We start from the raw sequence: 23,392 nt of genomic DNA, 5'->3' as shown, positions 1-23,392 counted from the left end.
GGCGGCCAGGGAGCGTCGCACCCAGCACGATCGCTTCGCTCCCCCCAGCGCCGCCCCAGGGACCGTCGGACAAGTGCGCGGCGCAAGAGGCGAAGCCGCGAGTTTGCGGGGCGGGCGGAGCCTCGGGTCAGCTGACCCAGGCAGTGGAGATTGAAACCAGAAACCCTGCCGGGCGGCGAATCGGGACGTGGATCTGGACGTGGTGAGCCCGGGGACCAATACAAAGGCTGCAGGTGAGGGTTCTGCGGCTTCCTGCCTTATGTTTACAGCACCCTTCTCCAGTCCCTGGACCATCCTGGGGCTCCTGTCCTCTCCTTTGGAGCGCGAGATCCTAGGTGAGGATCTGAGCCGGGATTGGGTGGCCCTCGGGGGCCCATGTCCCCCCCACTCGGGCGATCAGCATGGCTGCTCGGTCGGGCCTGGCCAGGTTTTGGGGTCTGGGTCTCGGATTTTGACGGCTTTGTTTTCCCTAGGGCGGATCCAGGGCGGGGGGCATCGCAGCGACTGAGCGCTGACCCCAGCGGCTGCCCTGTCATTATCCCCGCCGAACAGGCGGCCGACGCTGGACTGAGTCACGAGTTGGCCCAGAACCTGGAGTGGGTCGTATCCACGGGCCGGGACGCTCCTCCCCTCCACGTAATCCCCAGGTCTGCAAGGAGCCCAGCTTGCACTCCCGCCCCATGCCTAGGATGGGTTTTGAAGTGTGTACACGGGGAGGCTAGTTTTGGAAGTGTAATGGTTGGTCAATTTTGTCCATTCAACAGTGACTGGGGCTGCCGTGTGCCTGGGACCCTGGAGGGGTGGCTTCGGTGAGGGTCACTGCCAGAACAGAATAATGGTCCTCCACGGCTGTTACTACTCAGTGTTTAACCTGTGCCAGTCTCCATTCTCATCGCTTGACCTGGATTGTCTCATTTAACTCTGCAGTGAGCCAAGGAGGTGGAGACTTGCATTTCCCCCCATTGTACAGATTGGAACTCTAAGGCTCAAGAGTTCTGTAAGAGCAGGTATTAGGCAGCGCAGTTCTTGCGTGCTTTCTCCTCAACCTTAGGTCGTTTGAGTTCATAACTCGATCTTTTCTTGTTTCTCTTTATCCCTTTCCCATTCCTCACTCTCAGCATTTTTAGTGTGCAGCTGATGTGTCTAGAATCTAAGTTTACAATTGGGGTGAAGGAGAGAAGTGGGCTTGAAGAGCAGTGATCACTCAGTAGTGTGAGAAGCATTCTTCAGGATTGTGGACAGGGGGAGGGGGGGAGGGGACTGGTGTTGTCCAGCCAGTCCTGTAAAGCCTCTTAGAACTTGACCTTAGGCCCTCCATGGGGAGAAGGACACTCCTCAGGGACGAGAGAAAGAAGCCTGAAGGCCCGAGAATGACTATTGGAGAATGGGCAAGGGATGAGTGATAAGCAGAAGGCCGATCTGGAAGTACTTTGGGCTTTGTCTTGAGGAGTGTGGAATTGATCTGGAAGATGACCGGCAGGTGGCCAGCGTCAACAAAAAACATTTCCTTGATTCAATTTACCATCTGGGAGAGGAGAGCTTGGGTGTGGCAGGAGATGCCTTCTCCAGCTCAGCTGTTCTCATTCTAGGTGTGCCCACACACATCAGAATCAGCTGGGGGGCCTCTTAAAACCCAAGGTCCCTGATACCCAACCCAGAGGTACTGAGCCTGAATTTTTTTTTAAATTTAATTTAATTTTTATTTTTTTTACAGAGACAGAGAGTGAGTCAGAGAGAGGGATAGACAGGGACAGACAGACAGGAACGGAGAGAGATGAGAAGCATCAATTATTAGTTTTTCATTGCGCGTTGCAACACCTTAGTTGTTCATTGATTGCTTTCTTTTTTTTTTTTTAATTTTTTTTTTAATTTTTATTTATTTATTCATTTTACAGAGGAGAGGGAGGATAGAGAGAGAGAGAGGAGAGACAGAGAGAGAGAGAAGAGGGGGAGGAACTGGAAGCATCAACTCCCATATGTGCCTTGACCAGGCAAGCCCAGGGTTTTGAACCGGCGACCTCAGCATTTCCAGGTCGACGCTTTATCCACTGCTCCACCACAGGTCAGGCCATTGATTGCTTTCTCACATGTGCCTTGACCGCGGGCCTTCAGCAGACCAAGCAACCCCTTGCTGGAGCCAGCGACCTTGGGTCCAAGCTGGTGAGCCTTGCTCAAACCAGATGAGCCTGCACTCAAGCTGGTGACCTTGGGGTCTCAAACCTGGGTCCTTCCACAACCTAGTCCGATGCTCTATTCACTGCGCCACTGCCTGGTCAGGCCTGAGTCTGAATTTGAACATGTGCTCTCCTTGATTCTAAAGCACTCCAGCTCTGGTCCTTGTCAAACCTATAAATGCAGTCAAACTTTGTCACAGCTCTGGACATCCATTGACCGGATGTGGTTTGACCTGATGGGCCCACTTCCAGAAGCCAGGCCTGGGGCCCAGGCTAGCTCCCTACCTGAGTCAGAACCTGTCCAGGACAGGCCCTATACACAGTAGCCCTCAGAGGAAGACCCTGTCTTTTCAGAGTTTGGGTATATCTCAGAGTGCCTGAGCCCCGAGATACACAACAGCCTTGTGTGTAGACAGGGGACTACCCACCCAATGCTCTGGGCCCGTGAGCCAAGGTACATTCCTTAAAATACTCCCCCTCACTGGGCATGTGTCCACCTCATTTCTTCCCAACCTGGTGAAAGAGGGAATGCAAGAGTGACGTCAGGGTTGCTGAGATACTGGACAGACTCAGACAGGTTACTCACTTGTTCATAGCCGCTTGCTGGGGACAGTATACCCCATCTCACAGGAAGGTGACAAGGATAGCAGTGTACTACTAACATATGGTGAATTTCAGGGACATGTTTAGGATCTATGGGGGAGTAGTACAATGGCTGGGGAACAAAAGGATTTGATTTGAAATGCCTTTGGCATTGCAAAGACACAGTCTTACCGGGACTGTGTGTTAACCTGAGGTTGCCTCACAGGTGCTGGTGGCAGGTCATCAGCTAAACAGTTGTGACATCAGCTGTGCTAAAGGTCATCAAGGCAGCTTACCAGGATACAGGAAGAGGCTTTCAGTCATGCGTGCGGCCCCTGGAGATGCAGTGAACCAGGCAGACTGTGACCTGGGACACCCTTGTCCCCAGCTCCGGGGCCTCTGCTTATGGCTAGTCACATTAGGGCTGAGAGCCTAGAGCTTCCTAAGAATAAAAAGCTGACTCGTTTCCTTTCCCTTCCTGAAACTCAGACGCTGTGATTTCAGCTGTTCCAGGGTCCAGTCAGGATGGCGTAGTCCGCTAGGGCTGAATAACAGAGCACTATAGATTGGGTAGCTTATAAACAACACAGATTTGGCCCTGGCCGGTTGGCTCAGTGGTAGAGCGTCGGCCTGGCATGCAGGAGTCCTGGGTTCGATTCCCAGCCAGGGCACACAGGAGAAGCGCCCATCTGCTTCTCCATCCCTCCCCCTTTCCTTCCTCTCTGTCTCTCTCTTCCCCTCCCGCAGCCAAGACTCCATTGGAGCAAAGTTGGCCCGGGCACTGAGGATGGCTCTATGGCCTCTGCCTCAGGCACTAGAATGGCTCTGGTTGCAACAGAGCAATGCCCCAGATGGGCAGAGCATTGCCCCCTGGTGGGCATGCCGGTGGATCCTGGTCGGGCACATGTGGGAGTCTGACTACCTCCCGTTTCCAACTTCAGAAAAATACAAAAAAAAAACCACAAAAAAACCCCCACAGATTTAGCCTGACCATTGGTGGTGCAGTAGATTAAAGCATTGACCTGGAATGCTGAGGTCACCAGTTCGAAACTCCAGGCTTGCCCCGTCAAAGCACATATGAGAACTGCTGAGTTGATGCTTCCTGCTCCTCCTGTCCTCCTTCCTCTCTCTCTCACTTCTCTCCAAAATCAGTAAATAAAATCTTAAAACTAAACAAACAAACAAAAAAAACAGCCTGACCAGGCGGTGGCACAGTGAATAGATTGTCGGACTGGGATTCAGAGGTCTCAGGTTCAAAACCTCGAGGTCACTGACTTGAGCCTAAGGTTGTGGGCTTAAGCAAGGTGTCACTTGCTTTGCTGTGACTCCCTGTCAAGGCACATTTGAGGAAGCCATCAATGAACAACTAAGGAGACAAAGGAGTCTCAATGAAGAATTGATGCTTCTCATCTCCCTTCCTGTCTGTCCCTATCTGTCCCTCTCTCTGTCTATCTCTCTCTGTGTCACAAAAACAAACAAAAAGAAACAGATTTATTTGGCACAAGCAGATTCAATGTCTGGCGAGAGTCTGCTTACTATTCATGGATGGCTGTTTTCTCACATGGTAGAAAGAGAGGAAGAGGGTAGGAGAGAGAGAGAGAGAGAGCTCTCTCAGGCCTCTTATAATGGTCTCTTATAAATCCCAATGATAAGGGCTCCACCCTCCTGACCTGAGCACTTACTTCCCAAAGGCCCCCACCTCTTAATAACATCACATTGGGGGTTAGGTTTCAACATCAGAGTTTTGGAAAGATGTAAATGTTCCATCTGTGGCACCGGGCATTGCTTTAGGAGGATCCTGGGCCCCCGACAGGACTAGAAACTGAGGGCAGCTAGTGGAGCCTCGTGCTGGGTGAGGAACACCCCTCTGAGCACAGTGAGGAAAGGGGAAGCCTGCCTTCTGGCTGCGCAAGAGGCCGAGCAGCAGAGCCAGACCGCAGGAGGCTTCTGCCCTGCCAGGGGCTGACACGCCTGCGGCAGCAGGGCCTGGTGGCTTTTAGCAGGGGTTTGGGTCTTGGTCCTGGCTTTGACTCACAGCTCTGCCGCTTCCTGGCTGGGTGGCCCTAGCAAGTCACTTTCCTGGTTCCTCTACTTTGTAGAGTTGATAATGAGGACAAAATGCATAAATGCATGCAAGGTACTTAGCACAGAACTGGCAGAGAGCTCAGTAATAGGGTTGTGATGATTCTCACATGGTAGAGATGGCACCACCTGGCTCCACGCTCTCTCCCTTCTCTGGGATTGTCACACAACAGTGACTGCTCTAGTCACTGTGCAGGGTGCCAGGGCCCTGGGAGGGGCCTTCCCGAAGCCAGCCATTTTCTAGCTTTGGCAGGGTGAGATTGTGGAGGTGACTCTGGACGCCTTGCCAGCAGGCGTCCCACACGGGTGAGCTCTGGGGAGAACATGGCTGGAATCCCAGCCACCTGTGCAACCTCGGGATTCACCTGCTCTGTGCTCCCCACTGGCCTCACCGGACCTGTTGATGGAAGGAACATCCAAATTTGTAGAGACTTTTTATGAATTTATTTGAGCCAAACCGATGACATATTCCAGAAAGCAAGATCTCAAATGCTCCCGAAAATAACAGTTTTGCAGTTCCTTTTTTTTTTTTTAATTTTTTTTACAGAGAGAGAGAGAGAGAGGGATAGATAGGGACAGACAGACAGGAAGAGAGAGAGGTGAGAAGCATCAGTCATCAGTTTTTCGTTGCGACACCTCAGTTGTTCATTGATTGTTTTCTCATATGTGCCTCGACCGCGGGCCTCCAGCAGACTGAGTAACATCTTGCTCGAGCCAGCAACCTTGGGTCCAAGCTGGTGAGCTTTTTTTTTTTTTTGCTCAAGCCAGACGGCGAGCTTGGGGTCTCGAACCTGGGTCCTTCCGCATCCCAGTTCGATGCTCTATCCACTGCGCCACCGCCTGGTCAGGCTTGCAATTCTTTTATGCCAGGGGTCTCAAACTCAACTCAGCATGTGGGCTGCAGAGCAAGATCACAGCCGTTAGGCGGGCTGCACTAGGTCTACAAAAGGCAACTGTTACGCAACACTTTTCTCACTGCAGTTGAAAACAAAAAAAAAAATCAGTACAACAAGCACAATCGTACATGCAGTTTACTGCGGGCCGCAAGTTTGAGACCCCTGCTTTATGCATTTGAAATTCAGGAGGGACTATAAGGAAGTTGTATGAGGGTGGGAGACAGCAGGACGGGGATCGGATTATAGGATTATGTGCATGTTTAAGGGTGGGTACATCAGGGTGGGGGGGGTGTTACTTGCGGCATTTCAGTGGTATTTTAACCCAGATGCCCCACAGTGGTTGGCAAACTCATTAGTCAACAGAGCCAAATATCAACAGTACAACGATTGAAATTTCTTTTGAGAGCCAAATTTGTTAAACTATATAGGTAGGTACGTTCCTTATCGAGGTAGTGCCTGCACGTGGTATTCTGTGGAAGAGCCACACTCAAGGGGGCAAAGAGCCTCATGTGGCTCGCGAGCTGCAGTTTGCCGACCACTGCGCCCAGAACAATAGTCAGGGCTGGCTTAAAAACCTTTTTAGTCAAGAAGTTATGTACCGGCCTGACCTGTGGTGGCGCAGTGGATAAAGCGTCGACCTGGAAATGCTGAGGTCGCCGGTTCGAAACCCTGGGCTTGCCTGATCAAGGCACATATGGGAGTTGATGCTTCTAGCTCCTCCCCCCTTCTCTCTCTCTGTTTCTCTCTCTCCCTCTCTCTCTCCTCTCTGAAAATGAATAAATAAAATTAAAAAAAAAATTTCAACAGTCACAAAAAAAAAAAAAAAAAAAAAAAGAAGTTATGTACCTGGGGCATGCCTGTCCACCATGACCTGCCCAGTTAGGAGTTTATGATCATGAGATCACCCTGTGAGATTACTTTCCATAAAACCCCTTTTTATCCACAGACCAACATCGGGTGACAAGCCTACTTCATGGGCCTGGTCCGAGCAGACCTTCATGGTGTGTATTTTACAATAACCAAAGATTGGAAACTGAACATTCAAGAGTTATAACAGAAGTGACATGTTTGAGGGCTCAGTTCTCTTTTTACTTTTTAAAAAAAGTTTTTATTGATTTTAGAGAGAGAGAGAAATACTGATTTGTTGTTCGACTTACTTTTGCATTCATCGGTTGATTCCTGTCTGTGCCCTGACCGGGGATCGAACCTGCAGCCTTAGTGTATGGGGATGACACTCTCACCAACTGAGCTACCCAGCCAGGGAAGGGCTCAGTTCTCCATACTGTGTTTATGAACTCATTTGGCCCTCTGGACTGTGTGAGGGGGGCACTGTTATCACCCCAGCTTACAGAGAGGAAACTGAGGCACAGAGTCGCAGCAGCAGTGAGGGTTAAGATGGGACGCAAAGGCACTTGTTCCCAACTGCAGGTCCGACGCTCCCTGCACACGTGGTTGGCACAGGATTGCCTTGCTCTCTGTACTTGGGGCTGATTGTGTCCTTTGGCTCAGGGGCTCCCTCGGTGCCAGGGGATAAGGCTGGGGATGGGCTTTGTTTGGGGGCACCTAGATGAGGACCCCAGCCTCCCAAGGCTGAAGCCCCTCTCTCTTTCTCCCTGTAGAGCCCTCGCCCGCCTCATCGCACCAGTCCCTTCCCTCCCGCCCTCCGGAGCCATGGTCTGGAAGAATCTGGGTTCCGGCAACTTCTCCAATTGCCCCAATGGCTCCCGCCAGTGGATATGGGACGTGTTGGGTGAATGTGCCAAGGATGGCTGGGACGAGGCCAGCGTGGGCCTGGGCTTGATCTCCATCGTCTGCTTCGCAGCGTCCACTTTCCCGTGAGTGGTACGAGGGTGGCAGGACCAGAGGAGGTCTGCGGGGTGGGGGAAATGACCCAGGGACTACTGGAGGGGGTGCTACCTGTCTGCTCACGGCTGTCACCAGACACAAGGCTAAGTGTGCTCCCTCCCCCACCCGTATTTACTGCCCTCCCACCTGCCCAGGAGGGCCCTGCACCAAACCCCTCTCTGGGCCTGGCCAGTGCTGACCCACAGGTAATAAATACACTTACTATTGTTTTTTGAGTGCTCACTATGCATCTGGCTCAGTTCTAAGCACGTGACGTGCTTTTTACCTCTAATCCTCATAGCAACCCAGTGAAATAGGTACAGTTACTACCCCTATTTTACGAGGGAAGAGATCCAGAGAAGTTAAGTACATTGCTCCAGGTTGCACAGCTAGTAAGTAAGAGCTGAGACGGAGGGGTTGGAAGGCTGGGGTGCATCGAACAAGGCCTCTGTCCTGTTACAGACAGCAGTGATGACAAAGGAGTGAATGCGGCCACTACTGTGAGCGGGGACACAGATTCACTTCGTAACAGTGTGGTGCACAGGAGCCTGGGCTCCAGGCTTGAATAGGCCTGACTTCTCCTCAGCTGTGACCTGGGGACATCACTTCGATGCTCTGTCCCTGAGTTTCCTCATCTGTAAAATAAGAATATTGTTCCCTCACTTACAGGGTTGCTCCGAGGGTAGCATGAAGGCCTTTATACAATGTATGCCCAGCCCCGTACATGGACAAAGTGTGTGAGGGTCAGGGGAACAGGGAAGAGTAGTGAGGTCAAAGAGTCATCAAGGGCCCTGTAAGGTCAGGGCGTTCTCCACTGCTGGGCTATCTGCTCTTTATCCTGAGGGACAAAGATAAGGGTTTCATCAGGAGCTTGACTTTTTTTTTTTTTTTGTATTTTTCTGAAGTTGGAAACCGGGAGGCAGTCAGACAGACTCCCACATGTGCCCGACCGGGATCCACCTGGCATGCCCACCAGGGGGCGATGCTCTGCTGCAACCAGAGCCATTCTAGCGCCTGAGGCAGAGGCCATGAGACATTCTCAGCACCCAGGCAAACTTTGCTCCAATGGAGCCTTGGCTGCGGGAGGGGAAGAGAGAGACAGAGAGGAAGGAGAGGGGGAAGGTTGGAGAAGCAGATGGGCACTTCTCCTGTGTGCCCTGGCCGGGAATCAAACCCAGGTCTCCTGCACACCAGGCCGACGCTCTACCACTGAGCCATCTGGCCAGGGGGGGCTTGACTTTTTTTAAAATAGCTTTATTGAAGGATAATTCACAGAGTCTGTAACCATCATTGTAACCAGTTTTAGAACTTTTTTTTTTTTTTTTTTTTTTTGCGAGAGAGAGAGAGAGAGAGAGAGAGAGAGGCAGGAAGGGAGAGAGATGAGAAGCATTGTAGTTGCGTCACCTTAGTTGATCATTGATTGCTTTCTCATATGTGCCTTGACTGGGGGACTTCAGCTGTGCCAGTGACCCCTTGCTCAAGTCAACGACTTTGGTTTTAAGCCAGCAACCTTGGGCTTCAAACCAGCAAACTTTGGGCTCAAGCCCACAGTCATGGGTTCATGTATTGAGCTGGTGACCCCACACTCAAGCCAAATGAGCCCATGCTCAAGCAGGCAACCTTGGAGTTTCAAACCAGGTCCTCAGCGTCCCAGGCCAATGCTCTATCCACTGCGCCACCGCCTGGTCAGGCAGTTTTAGAACATTTTCATCGCTGTAAAAAGAAACCCAGAAAAAAAACAAGTCATTCCTCATTTCCCCTTATATCTCCCAGGCCCTATCTACTCTCTGTCTCTATAGATTTGCCTCTTCTGCATATTTTTTATGAATGGAGTCATACAGTATGTGGCCTTCTGTGACTGGCTTCTTTCACTGAATATGACATCCGAAAGCTTCATCCGTGTCAGAGCACATATCAGTACTCCATTCCCTTTCATGTCCAGATGATAGTCTGTGGTCCGGGTGTCCCCGAGTGTGCTCGCTCACCCATTGGCGGACATGTGGGTGGTTTCCACTTTCTGGCTGTTATGATTAAGGTTGTTCTGTATGTTCATGTACAAGTTTTTGTCAGGACATAAGTTTTTCCTCCTCTTGGGTATATCCCTAAGGACTGGCATTCCTGGGCCATATGGTAACTGCATGTTTTATCTCTTGAGGAGCTACCGGACTATTTTCTTTTTTTTTACAGAGATAGAGAGAAGGATAGACAGGGACAGACAGACAGGAACAGAGAGATAAGAAGCATCAATCATTAGTTTTTCCTTGTGCATTGCAACACCTTAGTTGTTCATTGATTGCTTTTTCTTTATTTATTTTTTTTACAGAGACAGAGAGAGTCAGAGTGAGGGAAAGACAGGGACAGACATACAGGAACGGAGAGATGAGAAGCATCAATCATTAGTTTTCCGTTGCGCATTGCGACACCTTAGTTGTTCATTGATTGCTCCCTCATATGTGCCTTGACCGTGGGCCTTCAGCAGACCGAGTAACCCCTGCTCGAGCCAGCAACCTTGGGTCCAAGCTGGTGAGCTTTTGCTCAAACCAGATGAGCCCACGCTCAAGCTGGCAACCTCAGGGTCTTGAACCTGGGTCCTCAGCATCCCAGTCCAACGCTCTATCCACTGCGCCACTGTCTGGTCAGGTGCTACCGAACTGTTTTCCAAAGCTGTTAGACCATTTCATATTCCCACTAACAGTGTGCTAAGGTTCCAACTTCGAATTCTCACCCACGCTTGTTATTTCCTGTCTTTTCTATTATAGCCGTCCCCAGTGGCTGGGAAGTGCCACCTCACTGTAGTTTTGATCTGTAATTTCCCGGTGGCTTTTCATATGTTTTTGGGCAGCTATACGTCTTCTTTGGTAAAAGTTCTGTTCAACTTTTTTGCCCATTTTTCAATGACTTATTTATCTTTTTATTGTTGTCGTAAGAGGTGTTTATAAGATTTTATTTGAGCCCAAAAGATAACTACCAAGAAGCAAGATCTCAGAACCCCACAGAATGGCAGGTTATCCATTGGATGTTAAGGAGAGACCTTAAGGAAGATTATGTGGGGGTGGGAGGAAGCCAGGTGGGGGCTGGTTTGCAGGATCGTTAACCAGATTATGTGCTCTGTTGTGGGTGGTTATTTTAAAGGTGTGTTAACCTACATGCACGCACGCGCACACACACGCACACACACTCACACACACACACTGGACAGGGCTTGCTTAAGGCAAAGATAAACCTTTTGCTAAAAAGGATATACGCCTTGTGCATGGCTCTCCATTGGGACCCGCCCAGTTTGGAGTTTCTGATCAGCTCACCCTAGTACTTTCCGTAAGAAGCTCATTTCAGGGGCCATGCTGGAGATGGCACAGGGAAATAAAGCGGACACTGCCCCGGGCTTTGCAGAGCCGTCATTTTGGCATCCCTTAAAAGACAACCTGGAGTCACAGAGAAAAAGGACTGGAGGGAAGAAAGCCATGCCACAAGCAGTGATGTCAGGGCCATTGGAGGGGCCCTTAGAGGCAGACTAGATAGGTCGGGGCGACTGATGGAGGCCAAAGGAGAGACTCCCTGTCCTGGGGGGGAGAGCTTCCCCAGAACTATCTGAGGAGCTGGCTGAGGTTTTCCCCTCCTGCCCTGGCATAACGCTGGCCCCACCGGAGCCAAAGGCTGGGAGGGAGCCCCAGTGAGGGCAGGAGGCCAGCCACCTCTGCTCTTCCTTAGGACTTGGCCTTTCCTGAGAGCAACAAAATTATTTTACCTGCAATTTATGGATGTATGTCAAGTGACAGTATCCTGAAGGAGCTTTATGGGATACGGGATGAACCGTAATGAAGGGCCTTCCGGGTACCTGAATTGTGCTGTACACTCCCTGCCCACAGGAAGCTAGAGACCACGAGGGACTTAGTGTCACGGGATAGAAAGGAGGAAGGACAGGCTGCTGCTGAGCTCACATCATGGCAGGCCCTGGGGAGGAGCCAGGGATTTCTGGGCAGGACAGATGGAGAGGAGGGGTGGGCGGACTACCTGCAAACGAAGAACTTAGAGGAAGAGAAAGCAGTCCTGGTGGAGCGAGACTAGAGCCTCGGGGTCTGGGTGCAAATCCTGGCTCGCAGACTCCCCGGCTCTGTGACCTGACTGGCTCCACCCCCGATGAAGAGGGTCCTCCAAATAGACTGGACCATATGGGGCAGGGCTGTTGATGAGTTAATACACACGAAGGACTCATAACTGTGTCTGAGACCCCATTGCCACCATCAGCGTTGGGCCCACGCTGAGACCTGGCCGGAAGTCTAAAGGGAGGGTTCCAGCACCAAGGACCTTTGGAGAACAACCAAGGTGCCGAACGCCACTGGCTTATGTACTGGCGGGCTCCAGAGCCCAGCCCTGCCCTTCTTGTGCCCTTTGTAGATAACAGGCTGTGGGTTGTCCCATCTTATCATCGCCGCTCTGAAGATAGGACAGCAGTCATGCCCAGGCCTTGGGCTTGCTGCCACCACCAGCATCCATTTTTCAAACTCCCTACCCACTTCGTAGAGGAGAGAATCTAGGGTCCCTGTGAAGTGGTTCTCAGAAGCTGAAGCTGAATTTCAGGACTATAAAAACCCCACCTCCCCACTGGGAGACCCAGGGTGCTATGGAGGAGAAGGTGGGTTGCTGTGGATCTCTCTGGAAAGATGCACGTGCCCTTGAGTTCCTGGGCTGGAAGGAACTCTACCTGGTAAGAACCCCCAAAGGGCAGAGAAAGGCTCATGAGGACCCTGCCTGCAGGGCTCCTGTGACCTGTGCGTCTGCTGCCCTGCCCCATTCTCCTTGGCCGTCTCATCTGGGGGCTGCTCTCTTGCCCTCATCCCCGCCCTTGTCCCCTGAGCATGCATCTCCCTCTCTGCCACAGACAGTTCATCAAGGCCTGCAAGACGGGCAACATGGACCAGGCCCTGTCCCTGTGGTTTCTCCTGGGCTGGATTGGCGGAGACTCCTGCAACCTCATCGGCTCTTTCCTGGCTGACCAGCTGCCCCTGCAGGTGGGCTGGCCCCGGGCAGGGTGGGCTACCTAGGATAGCCATGGCAGAGGCTTGGGGGCCACCAGCAGGAAACACCGGCCAAGGCTCCAGAATCCTGAGCTGTTGTTCTGTTATATGAGGGCCCCATACTGTACAGAGAGCCCTGTACCCTGCCGTGCAGTATGTCAATGGGCTGGTCACTGCCCTTCTCTGGGCCTGTTTCCCCATCTCCAAAATGAGCACATCAACCCAGAGGACCACTAGTGTCTCACTGCTGAGGTGCTATGACCCTGTTGGGGCGTGGGGTGGGAGGCCAGAGGAGAAAGGTGTTCCCTGGAGAGGCCCAGGGGCCATCATTCTCTTGTGGGTGGGTGGGTGGAGCTGGGATTCAAAATTGGGACTCCATTGACTTCCCGAAGGGGACTGTGAAGGCTTAACTGCCCCTGGATGAGGCTGGGCCAGAGCCCACACTTACCCTCTGAGTTCATTTTGTCCTAACGAGTGGAGCTAGCCATCATTTGCTCCATCTGCTGGGGCCGGATGCTTTCCCTACCTGATCGCTAGTTCTGCCAGGTAGGAACTGTGATCCCTCCTATTCAGCTAAGCAGACAGAAGCTCAGAGAGGTGCAGTGACTTGTTCAGGGTCACCCAGCTGGGATGCAAGAGTGCTGCCTAGTTTTAGGGTGCAGACCCCAGCGCCCTCACTTCTCTCACAGACCTACACGGCAGTGTACTACGTCCTGGCAGACCTGGTGATGCTGTCCCTGTACTTCTATCACAAGTTTAAGAGGCGCCCTTCTCTGTGTGAGTACGGTGGTCCCTCTGTGTCCAGCACATTAGGGACAGCTGGGAGCTTGGGAGGAAGCGGGTGTCCCATTGCTGGGTGATAAACCCTCGGGAGGGCTTCATTGGGCCTTAACTGAAAGCCTGAGGCCTGATTGGTGAAGATAGAGGCCTGTGGCAATGAGCACATCCTGGCAGGGGCACGGGGTTCCCTGCACTTAAGTTCTTACTCTTCTGTGGCTGGCCCTGGGCTTGGAGCTCGGGAAACGAGTGCAGGGCACACAGGCCGTCACTGCCTTCGAGGATTCAGCAGAGGCCAGAGCTGAGGTCAGAGCAAGGGCTGTGTGAGACAGGGCCCAAGGCACTGCTCTCCATAACCTCCCTCTGGACCTCACTGTCCTGATTGTATCACTTTTACAACCCCAGGAGAAGGATACTATTATACCCATTCTATAGATGAGGAATTAAAGCTCAGAGAGGTTGGGCCACTTGCCCAAGGTCACACAGCCATCAAAAATCAATCCCAGGCCTGACCTGTGGTAGCGCAGTGGATAAAGCGTCGACCTGGAACGCTGAGGTTGCCAGTTCAAAACCCAGGGCTTACCGGGTCAAGGCACATATGGGAGTTGATGCTTCCTGCTCCTCCCCCCTTTCTCTCTCTCTCTCTCTGTCTCTCTTCTCTAAAATGAATTAAAAAAAAATTTTTTTTTAAATCAATCCCAGTCTGCTGCCACTCAGATACCTAACTTGAACTTCTCTCCTGCCTCATGTCCAGTGTCTGCCCCAATCAACTCCTTGCTGTTGTTCACCGTGGGACTGGCGTGTACCACCCCACTGCTGAGCAGCGCTGGTGCTATGGCTGCCCCGAGGGAGGTCTTCAGGGGGCGGAAGCTGCTGTCTGTGGAACCAGGCAATAAGGTGAGGTGTGAGCATGTAATGGGAGGCTGGTGGGTGGGGGGCTGGCGTCAAGGGCCCTCCCCTGCGTGGCCACCTGAGTGGGGGAACTGTGCTCTAAGAAGGAGCTTGGGGACCTCGCCCTGCAGCTCCGGCCCCTGGTGGGCACTGAGCAGTTCCTCCTTCCTTCTCAGCCCTTCAGTCGGCAGGAAATCATTGGCTTTGTCATTGGCTCCATCTCCAGCGTGCTGTACCTGTTCTCGCGGCTGCCACAGATCCGCATCAACGTGAGCCTTGGGCAGGGCCGGGCCAAGCGGACAAGCAGAGGCGGCCCGGCAGCTTGGGCCTCTGGGTTGAGGAGTAGCACAGTGCAGAGACTGGGTCCACATTCACTTTGGGCTTGGGCAACTTAACTCAATTTTCCAAGCCTCAGTTTGTACCTCTGGAAAATGGTCATGACTCTGCACGCCATCCAGGGGTCCACGTGACCTGTGTGAGTCACAGGGAAGTAGGAGGTCAGGTGAGAGCGAGGGCTGAGCTTAGAGGCCTGAGAGGAGAGGAGAAGGTGGGGCATTTGGGATTGGAGTGGGGGCTGCTCACTGGGCAGTGAGCATCTGCATGGGGCTGGAGAGCAGGGCCTTGTGGGCCAGCAGGCACAGTGCAGCCACGGTCTCCAGTGGACCTGGGGAGGGGCCTGGGAGAGGTGGCCAAAGTGCAATGGGAGTTGGGCCCTGGAATGGGTTGGTTTGTGTGCCAGGCCCACGTTGAACACTGGGCATACAGTGAAAAGTCAGCCTAAGACTACACACACAGTCTGACGGGGCAGATGGATACATGGACAGGCACAATCCACCGTGACAAGAGCCCTGTCTGAGGTCTCTGACCCCACCCCCTCACCTCCAGTTCCTGCGGAAGTCAACCCAGGGCATCTCCTACTCGCTGTTCGCTTTGGTGATGCTGGGGAACACGCTGTATGGGCTGAGCGTGCTGCTCAAAAACCCCGAGGAGGGCCAGAGCGAGGGCAGCTACCTGCTGCACCACCTGCCCTGGCTCGTGGGCAGCCTGGGCATGCTGCTGTTCGACACCATCGTATCCTTCAGGGTGTGCAGGACCGGTGGGGAGGTGGGCACAGCAGCTTCTGTCTGCTCACAGCTTCTGCATCCACCCAACCATCCACCCATCCATCCATCCACTCATCCACCCACCCCTCCACACCTCCATCTATCCATCCACGTAGCTATCCACCCATCCATCTATTCGTCCACCCATTCATCTACCCATCCACCCATCCATCCATCCACTCATCCACCCACCCCTCCACACCTCCATCTATCCATCCACGTATCTATCCACCCATCCATCTATTCGTCCACCCATTCATCTACCCATCCACCCATCCATCCATCCACTCATCCACCCACCCCTCCACACCTCCACCCACCCATCCACGTATCTATCCACCCATCCATCTATCCATCCACTCATTCATCTACCCATCCACCCATCCATCCATCCACACATCCATCCACCCATCCATCCACACATCCACCCACCCCTCCACACCTCTACCCACCCATCCACGTATCTATCCACCCATCCATCTACCCATCCACCCATCCATCCATCCACACATCCATCCACCCATCCATCCACCCATTCATCTACCCATCCATCCATCCACACATCCATCCACACATCCATCCACCCATCCATCCGAATCAAACCTGTCTGCCATGCTTCCCACCAGGCACTTGATCCAGTAGTGAGTGTAAGCAGGATGGCCTGGCCTCAGGAAACTTGCAGCTCAAGGACACATGTAATTATAAATACTTAACTACAGTCTGCAGTGACACTGAGTGCCACAGAGAAAACTGCCAGAGTATATGACCAGGGGTCTGCGCTGCTGTAAAGGCTCAGCAGAGGTCTCCATGGGTGCCATTTGAACTGTGTCCTAAAGGATAAGTTAGGCAAAGGCAAGAGAGGGATGTTCCAGCTCAGCCTGTGCAAAGGCCCTGAGGAACAGGGGAAGGGGGGCAGGGAATTAGGTCATGCAGGCCCGTGGCAACACATGTGAGTTAAAGTTCGAAAAGCTTGGGTCCAAATTCTGGCTCCACTGCTTCATAGCTGTGTGACACGGAGCAAACTGTTAACCTCTCTGTGCTTCCGTATCTTCACCTGCATGGTCGAGTTCAGTCACTGTCTCACCAAGATAATGGGGCGACTTGGTCCGGAAGCACTGCATGGTTTGCTAAATGACAGAATGGGACCTAATTTTGATCTTATTTGGGAGAAACTAAATGTGACCCTTATTTCAACATTTGCTGAGCCCCCGTTAGGTACAATGAGAGAAAAGTAGAAGCTCACCCGAAACTAACATAATATTGAATGTCAAAAGGAAAAAAGGAAAGTTTAAGCTCTAGTGCCTTCAAATGGCCCCAGCTACCTGGTGAAACTCCAGGACGGTGCAGGGTGAGAGGAAGGCAAGCAAGGTCATGGGGCTGGAGTCAGGAGGAGGAGCCTGGGGCTGGACTGGAACAATGGAGTTGGGCTAGGGAAGGTGCAGGAGAGCAGAGCTGGAGGTCATAGCTGGCCCTTCCCACTGGCCAGAGCAGGACCCAGAGGGAGGGAGAGAGGGGAAGTCCCTGTGGATGGAGCCATGGACCCAGGGGCAGATCCAGCCCAGTCTCTGCGTGGTTAGGCCTTGACGGCGGCCCCTCCAGATCTCCATACAGTTCCTGCTGTACAGGGATGCCAGGGACGCCACCCCCTCCTCGGAGCAGGAGCCCCTCCTCCCGGGCTGACCAGGACCCAGGCCAAACCCAGATGACCGGGCTGTCCAGATGCCACATCAGGAAGGAGGAGTGTGGGCAGTCACAGTGCTGCGGCCCCTGGACTCGGCTGAGGAGGAGGATGGGCTGGGTGGGGGGGCCCGTACTCCTAATGCAGCTGCCGGCTCCCCTGCTGCCAAACCTCCTGGGCTGGCTCTTCCAGGAGCAAGACAGCCACCAGGGTTTGAGGCAGCTGTCCCTGGGGCTGCATGTGGGACCTCCCTCCTCAAATAAGGAGCATTTGCCCCTTGGCTCACCTACCTCATTCTGCAGCTGTCCCCTTGGGGAAGGACACAGCTGCCGCCGGGGTGCCCAGGACGGTGGCCGGACTGCAGCCAGCCTAGTAAACGGTATTTCCCAGCAAGGCCTGTTCTGTTGCTCCTTTCCAAGGTGCTGGGGTCGGGCTGCTCTGGGAACAGTGGCAGATGGGCATCTGGACCCCTCCTTCCAGGGCCCAGGTGGGGCCTAAAGGGTCAGGCTCTGGGAGAGCCAAACAGGAGGCGACCAAGTCTGCTGGCTAGCTTCCTGGTGGCCTCTCATTTCTTCAACCTGCTTCTCTGTGACTCTACACCTGGTTGTGGGGACACAGCAGTGAGAATGACGGTGCACTCAGGAGGAGGGAGGATAGTTAAGGTTCAAATCTTCTGTATCTTAACTTCATTGTACCTCAGTTACTTTATCTGTGAAATGGGATGACAATATTACCACTTCCTGTGTCCTTATGGGATGGTGTGATTGTGGAGGTTAGCCCCACATTCTGGCATGTAGTAAGAGCTCAATAAAGGTTAGCTTTGATAATTTTTAGTTGGAGGAGAGGGACAACCAGATCCTCCTGGAGATCAGGGAGACCTTCCTGGAGGGGGTGACATGGCAGAATGATGAGCAGGAGATAACCAGGGGAAAGGTGGGAGTGTTGCAGGCCAGAGGAAGAGAAGGGACAGAGCAGGTGGGAAAGGAGGAGAGGAAGGCAGGGCTCAGGCCTGAGCTCTGGTTCCTGGGCCAACCCCTGTCTTCCAGACTCTGTTCTGAGTCCACCTTCCTGTTGGCAGTGACCCTGAGGTGGGTGTCTGAGGACAGAGGGGCTTGCTCTCGCCCCTGCTGCCCACTTCAGGCTCCCAGGCTGTGGGTGCCTTCAGGGTGGGTTGGCTGGGAGAGTGCCCTGTTCAGTGGAAAATGTGGTTGTAGTGGTTCAATACGATGGGCTTGCAGGCTTGGGCCCCAGTACCTGGCACATGGTAGGTCCCTGGTAAATAAATGGTGGTTACCCGACTTATCCAGTACCTGCCACCTCCCCAGGTTCCTCCCAAAGGCAGCCGGACCAGTCTGAAGGGTTCCACTGCACTGACTGGGCCATGCTCTCTGGGGGTCGGGGTCCCTGGTTGAGAGGCCCACAGATGGGTTGCCTTTCTCCCTGGAGCTTAACACCTCTTGCTCCTTGCTGCAGGCAAGGGGTGCTCATCTTTGGTGTGGTCTAACTGTTGAATGAGATGCTATAAATGAAAATGCCTTGCACAATACCTGGTCCCCGTGGTCCCCATATCTTTGCAGGGGGGACAAGAACAGCTGGCTGGCAGGCAGCATTCTGCAAAAAACAAAAGGAATGACCCAGCACTTGGTCGCAGGCCCTCGCAGCCGGGGGTTCCCCTTGGTTATTCAGCAAACCCAGGGTTTAAGAAGCCACAGCTTGGACAATGTGGCCTTCAGTTCCCAACCCTGAGAAAAGGGAGAAATCCACAACTTGGCCCTCTCTTTACCCCTTCTCCTGTTGGACTTGGCTTTCATCAGAGTTGGATGGGGGACCCCAGAGGTCCCTGGCAGACAGCCAGGTGCTGGGTCCTAACTGTCCCGGAGTACCAGCACTAATCTGGTTGGGTAGCATCAGCCCTGCGGGAGGGAGTTCATTAGCTCAATCCAACTAATAACTGCTGGGTCACCTCCCAGCCCTGGGACAGCCTGAGGACACAGCCACCTACCAGCACATATAATTAGTGCTTCCCCATGTACATCAGACAGTAGGGGCAGAGACTTCTGTCCTGGTCACCATCATATCTCTAGTACACAGTAGGTGCTCAGTAAAATGTTTAATGACTGAGTGAAGGGAATGCCTGAAACAATGTCCCTCATGGAACTTTCAGTCTGAAGGAGACAGGCATGTAACCCTCAAGGACAAAACTATTGAGTTTATACATTTTAAATGAGTACAGCAGCTCTGGCCAGATAGCTCGGTGAGAGCATCATCTTAATATGCAAAATTTCTGGTTTGATCCCCAGTTAAGGCACATTTAGAAATGAATGTTTTGCCTGACCTGTGGTGGCGCAGTGGGATAAAGCGTCGACCTGGAACACTGAGGTCGCCGGTTCGAAACCTTGGGCTTGCCTGGTCAAGGCACATATGGGAGTTGAAGCTTCCTGCTCCTCCCCCTTTCTCTCTCTCTCTGCCTCTCTCTCTCACTCCTCTCTCTCTAAAAAATCAATAAATAAAATATTAAAAAAAAAATAAAAATAAAATAAAAGAAATGAATGTTTTCTGTCTGTCTGTCTGTCTCCCTCTCTCTAAAATCAGTAAAATTAAAAAATATATACATGGGTAAATTGGCATGTGAATTATCACTCAATAAAGCTATTTGAAAAAAATACATAAAATTGACTTATTAAAATTTGAACAGAATTTGTAGGTAATGAGATATTACTGTCTTGCAATATTTCTACTATGTAGTCAATACAAAGTAACGCATGAGGAACTAGTGGTCAGGTAGTGAGAGGAGTAAAGGGTTTCGTTCACTAGACCAGCTATTTTCAACCTTTTTTTTTTCATCTCATGGCACACAGAAACTACTAAAGTTCTGTGGCATACCAAAAAATTTATTTTGCCAATCTGACAAAAAAAAGTAGGTTTAATTTTTTCTTTATTTTCTTTTCTTTTTTTATTTTCTTTTATTTTATTTTTATTTTTATTTTTTTTTTAATTTTTATTTTTTTACAGAGACAGAGAGAGAGAGAGAGAGTCAGAGAGAGGGATAGTCAGGGATAGGCAGACAGGAACGAAGAGATGAGAAGCAATCATTAGTTTCTCGTTGTGCATTGCAACACCTGAGTTGTTCATTGATTGCTTTCTCATATGTGCCTTGACCGTGGGCCTTCAGCAGACCGAGTAACCCCTTGCTTGAGCCAGCGACCTTGGGCTCAAGCTGGTGAGCTTTTGCTCAAACCAGATGAGCCTGCACTCAATCTGGTGACCTCGGGGTCTCGAACCTGGGTCTTCCGCATCCCAGTACGATGCTCTATCCACTGCGCCACCACCTGGTCAGGCTTTATTTTTTTTACAGAGACAGAGAGTCAGAGTGAGAGATAGACAGGGACAGACAGACAGGAACGGAGAGATGAGAAGCATCAATCAGTTTCTCATTGCGACACCTTTGTTGTTCATTGATTGCTTTCTCATATGTGCCTTGACCATGGGCCTTCAGCGGACCGAGTAACCCCTTGCTTGAACCAGCGACTTTGGGTCCAAGCTGGTGAATTTTTGCTCAAACCAGATGAGCCCATGCTCAAGCTGGCGACCTCGGGGTCTCGAACCTGGGTTTTCCGCATCCCAGTCTGACGCTCTATCCACTGTGCCACTGCCTGGTCAGGCAAGTAGGTTTAATTTTGATTCATTCAGCTATTTATTGTTGTGTTGGCTGTTGTCATTTTTAAATTTGACAATCTAAGGGAAAAGAGGACAGTATCCCTGCCTAAATAGGTATTTCATAGTTTGGGGGGGGGTTGGTTTTTTTTGGGGGGGGGGTTGGTTTTTTACAGAGTCAGAGAGGGACAGACAGACAGGAACAGAGAGATGAGAAGCATCAATCATTAGTTTTTCGTTGCGTGTTGCAACACCTTAGATGTTCATTGATTTCTCATTATGTGCCTTGACCAAGCGGCTACAGCAGGCCAAGTGACCCCTTGCTCAAGCCAGCAACCTTGGGTCCAAGCTGGTGAGCTTTGCTCAAACCAGATGAGCCCACGCTCAAGCTGGCGACTTCGGAGTCTCGAACCTGGGTCCTCCACATCCCAGTCCGATGCTCTATCCACTGCGCCACCGCCTGGTCAGGTGGTATTTCATAGTTTAAAATTTTTGCTGCACACGGGTTTATGATCTCTTTACTAGAGAGTATACATAAATACATGTGCCTGTTCATTCCACAGAGCATTGTTTGGGCACTTATTCCAAGTTGAAAAGTTCCACAAAGTAGCAACAGTCATGAGTGTATATGTCTATGAAGTAAATATTTTTAAAGACATTGAAAAGAACTAATATAAAAATAAAACCTTAAAAATATTGTACCACTCTGGCTGGATGGCTCAGTTGGTTGTAGCATCATCCCAAAGCACAGAGGTTGCCGGTTCTATCCCTGGTCAGGGCATATACAGGAACAGGCCAATGTTTCTGTCTCTCCCTCTCTCTAAAACTCTAAAATCAAATAACCTTTTATTTTTTTTTATTTTTTTTTGTTTTTTTTTTTTGTTTGTTTGTTTGTTTTTCATTTTTCTGAAGCTGGAAACAGGGAGAGACAGTCAGACAGACTCCCGCATGCGCCCGACCGGGATCCACCCGGCACGCCCACCAGGGGCTACGCTCTGCCCACCAGGGGGCGATGCTCTGCCCATCCTGGGCGTCGCCATGTTGCGACCAGAGCCACTCTAGCGCCTGAGGCAGAGGCCACAGAGCCATCCCCAGCGCCCGGGCCATCTTTGCTCCAATGGAGCCTTGGCTGCAGGAGGGGAAGAGAGAGACAGAGAGGAAAGCGCGGCGGAGGGGTGGAGAAGCAAATGGGCGCTTCTCCTATGTGCCCTGGCCGGGAATCGAACCCGGGTCCTCCGCACGCTAGGCCGACGCTCTACCGCTGAGCCAACCGGCCAGGGCACCTTTTAAAAATATATTTTACCATATTTAACTATTTCAGAAAGTTAATTTCTTTGAGTTTATGTAAATTGTTTATATTCAGTTGCCTTTCTAAAAAGCTAATTGAACAATCCAAGAAATGATACTAATTCTAATGAAGTTTTTTTTTTTTAATTTTATTTATTTATTTATTTTTGACAGAGAGAGTCAGAGAGAGGGATAGATAGGGACAGACAGGAACGGAGAGAGGAACGGAGAGAGATGAGAAGCATCAATCATTAGTTTTTTGTTGCGACACCATAGCTGTTCATTGATTGCTTTCTCATATGTGCCTTGACCATGGGGCTACAGCAGACCGAGTAACCCCTTGTTTGAGCCAGCGACCTTGGGTCCAAGCTGGTGGGCTTTGCTCAAACCAGATGAACCTGCACTCAAGCTGGCGACCTCGGGTCTTGAACCTGGGTCCTCTGCATCCCAGTCCGATGCTCTATCCACTGCGCCACCGCCTGGTCAGGCTAATGAAGTTTTTTATAAAACAAGAAAAAAATAGCCCTGGCCAGTTGGCTCAGTGGTAGAGTGTTGGCCTGATGTGCAGGAGTCCCAGGTTTGATTCCCGGCCAGGGCACACTGGAGAAGCACCCATCTGCTTCTCCACCCCTCCCCCTCTCCTTCCTCTCTGTTTCTCTCTTCCCCTCCCGCAGCCAAGGCTCCATTGGAGCAAAGTTGGCCCAGGCGCTGAGGATGGCTCTGTGGCCTCTGCCTCAGGCGCTAGAATGGCTCTGGTTGCAACAGAGCGAGGCCCCAGATGGGCGTGCCGGGTGGATCCCGGTCGGGTGAATGCGGGAGTCTGACTGCTTCCCCATTTCCAGCTTCAAAAAAATACAAAAAAAAAACACAACAAGAAAAAATAGCACCAACTAGTTATAAAAAAAATGTGTGTTTAGTAACTCATTTGGTTTCTAAGAGACTAAAAAGGGGATTGCAAAATCAGTAAAAATATTTGTAGGAAGCAGATGTTTTGATTGAAGTAACAATTTGACAAGGTGTGATTAAGTAATCTGGTTTTCCTGCTGAAGCTTTTTACAAATTTTAGTTATACTAAAAAAGAATTATAAGATTTGGCCTGACCAGGCAGTGGCGCAGTGGATAGAGCGTCGGACTGGGATGCGGAGGACCCAGGTTTGAGACCCCGAGGTTGCCAGCTTGAGCGCAGGCTCATCTGGTTTGAGCAAAGCTCACCAGCTTGGACCCAAGGTCACTGGCTTGAGCAAGGGGTTACTCGGTCTGCTGAAGGCCCGTGGTCAAGGCACATATGAGAAAGCAATCAATGAACAACTAAGGTCTTGCAATGAAAAACTGATGATTGATGCTTCTCATCTCTCTCCATTCCTGTCTGTCTGTCCCTATCTATCCCTCTCTCTGACTCTCTCTCTGT

At 51.5% G+C, this 23,392-nt stretch overlaps 1 protein-coding gene and 1 long non-coding RNA gene across 6 annotated transcripts; one reads left to right on the top strand and one right to left on the bottom strand.

The window, feature by feature from the left end:
- Positions 1-67: 67 nt before the first annotated feature.
- On the top strand, positions 68-17,436 carry SLC66A1 (solute carrier family 66 member 1). 5 transcript variants are annotated; one of them, XM_066270277.1, is made up of 9 exons: positions 68-233; positions 474-647; positions 7,354-7,569; positions 12,459-12,588; positions 13,284-13,371; positions 14,126-14,268; positions 14,439-14,531; positions 15,148-15,333; positions 16,965-17,436. In XM_066270277.1, exons 3-9 carry the CDS (start codon positions 7,406-7,408, stop codon positions 17,043-17,045), a joined length of 885 nt encoding a protein of 294 aa, XP_066126374.1. In that variant the 5' UTR covers positions 68-233; positions 474-647; positions 7,354-7,405; the 3' UTR covers positions 17,046-17,436. The 5 variants fall into 5 exon arrangements, with proteins under 5 accessions (XP_066126374.1, XP_066126376.1, XP_066126377.1 ...); XM_066270279.1 differs by having other exon boundaries at positions 68-335; XM_066270280.1 differs by lacking the exon at positions 474-647 and having other exon boundaries at positions 68-335.
- Positions 17,437-20,881: 3,445 nt separating this feature from the next.
- On the bottom strand, positions 20,882-23,091 carry LOC136329202 (uncharacterized). The gene is made up of 2 exons (XR_010730162.1): positions 21,981-23,091; positions 20,882-21,540 (listed from the first exon to the last, which is right to left on the bottom strand). It is a non-coding gene; the product is annotated as an uncharacterized lncRNA (long non-coding RNA).
- Positions 23,092-23,392: the final 301 nt, after the last annotated feature.

The sequence above is a fragment of the Saccopteryx bilineata genome, chromosome 3 (assembly GCF_036850765.1).
Source record: "Saccopteryx bilineata isolate mSacBil1 chromosome 3, mSacBil1_pri_phased_curated, whole genome shotgun sequence".
NCBI lineage: Eukaryota > Metazoa > Chordata > Mammalia > Chiroptera > Emballonuridae > Saccopteryx > Saccopteryx bilineata.
Note: the sequence above shows the minus strand (reverse complement) of the source record. Positions and strands in the feature narration are given on the sequence as shown.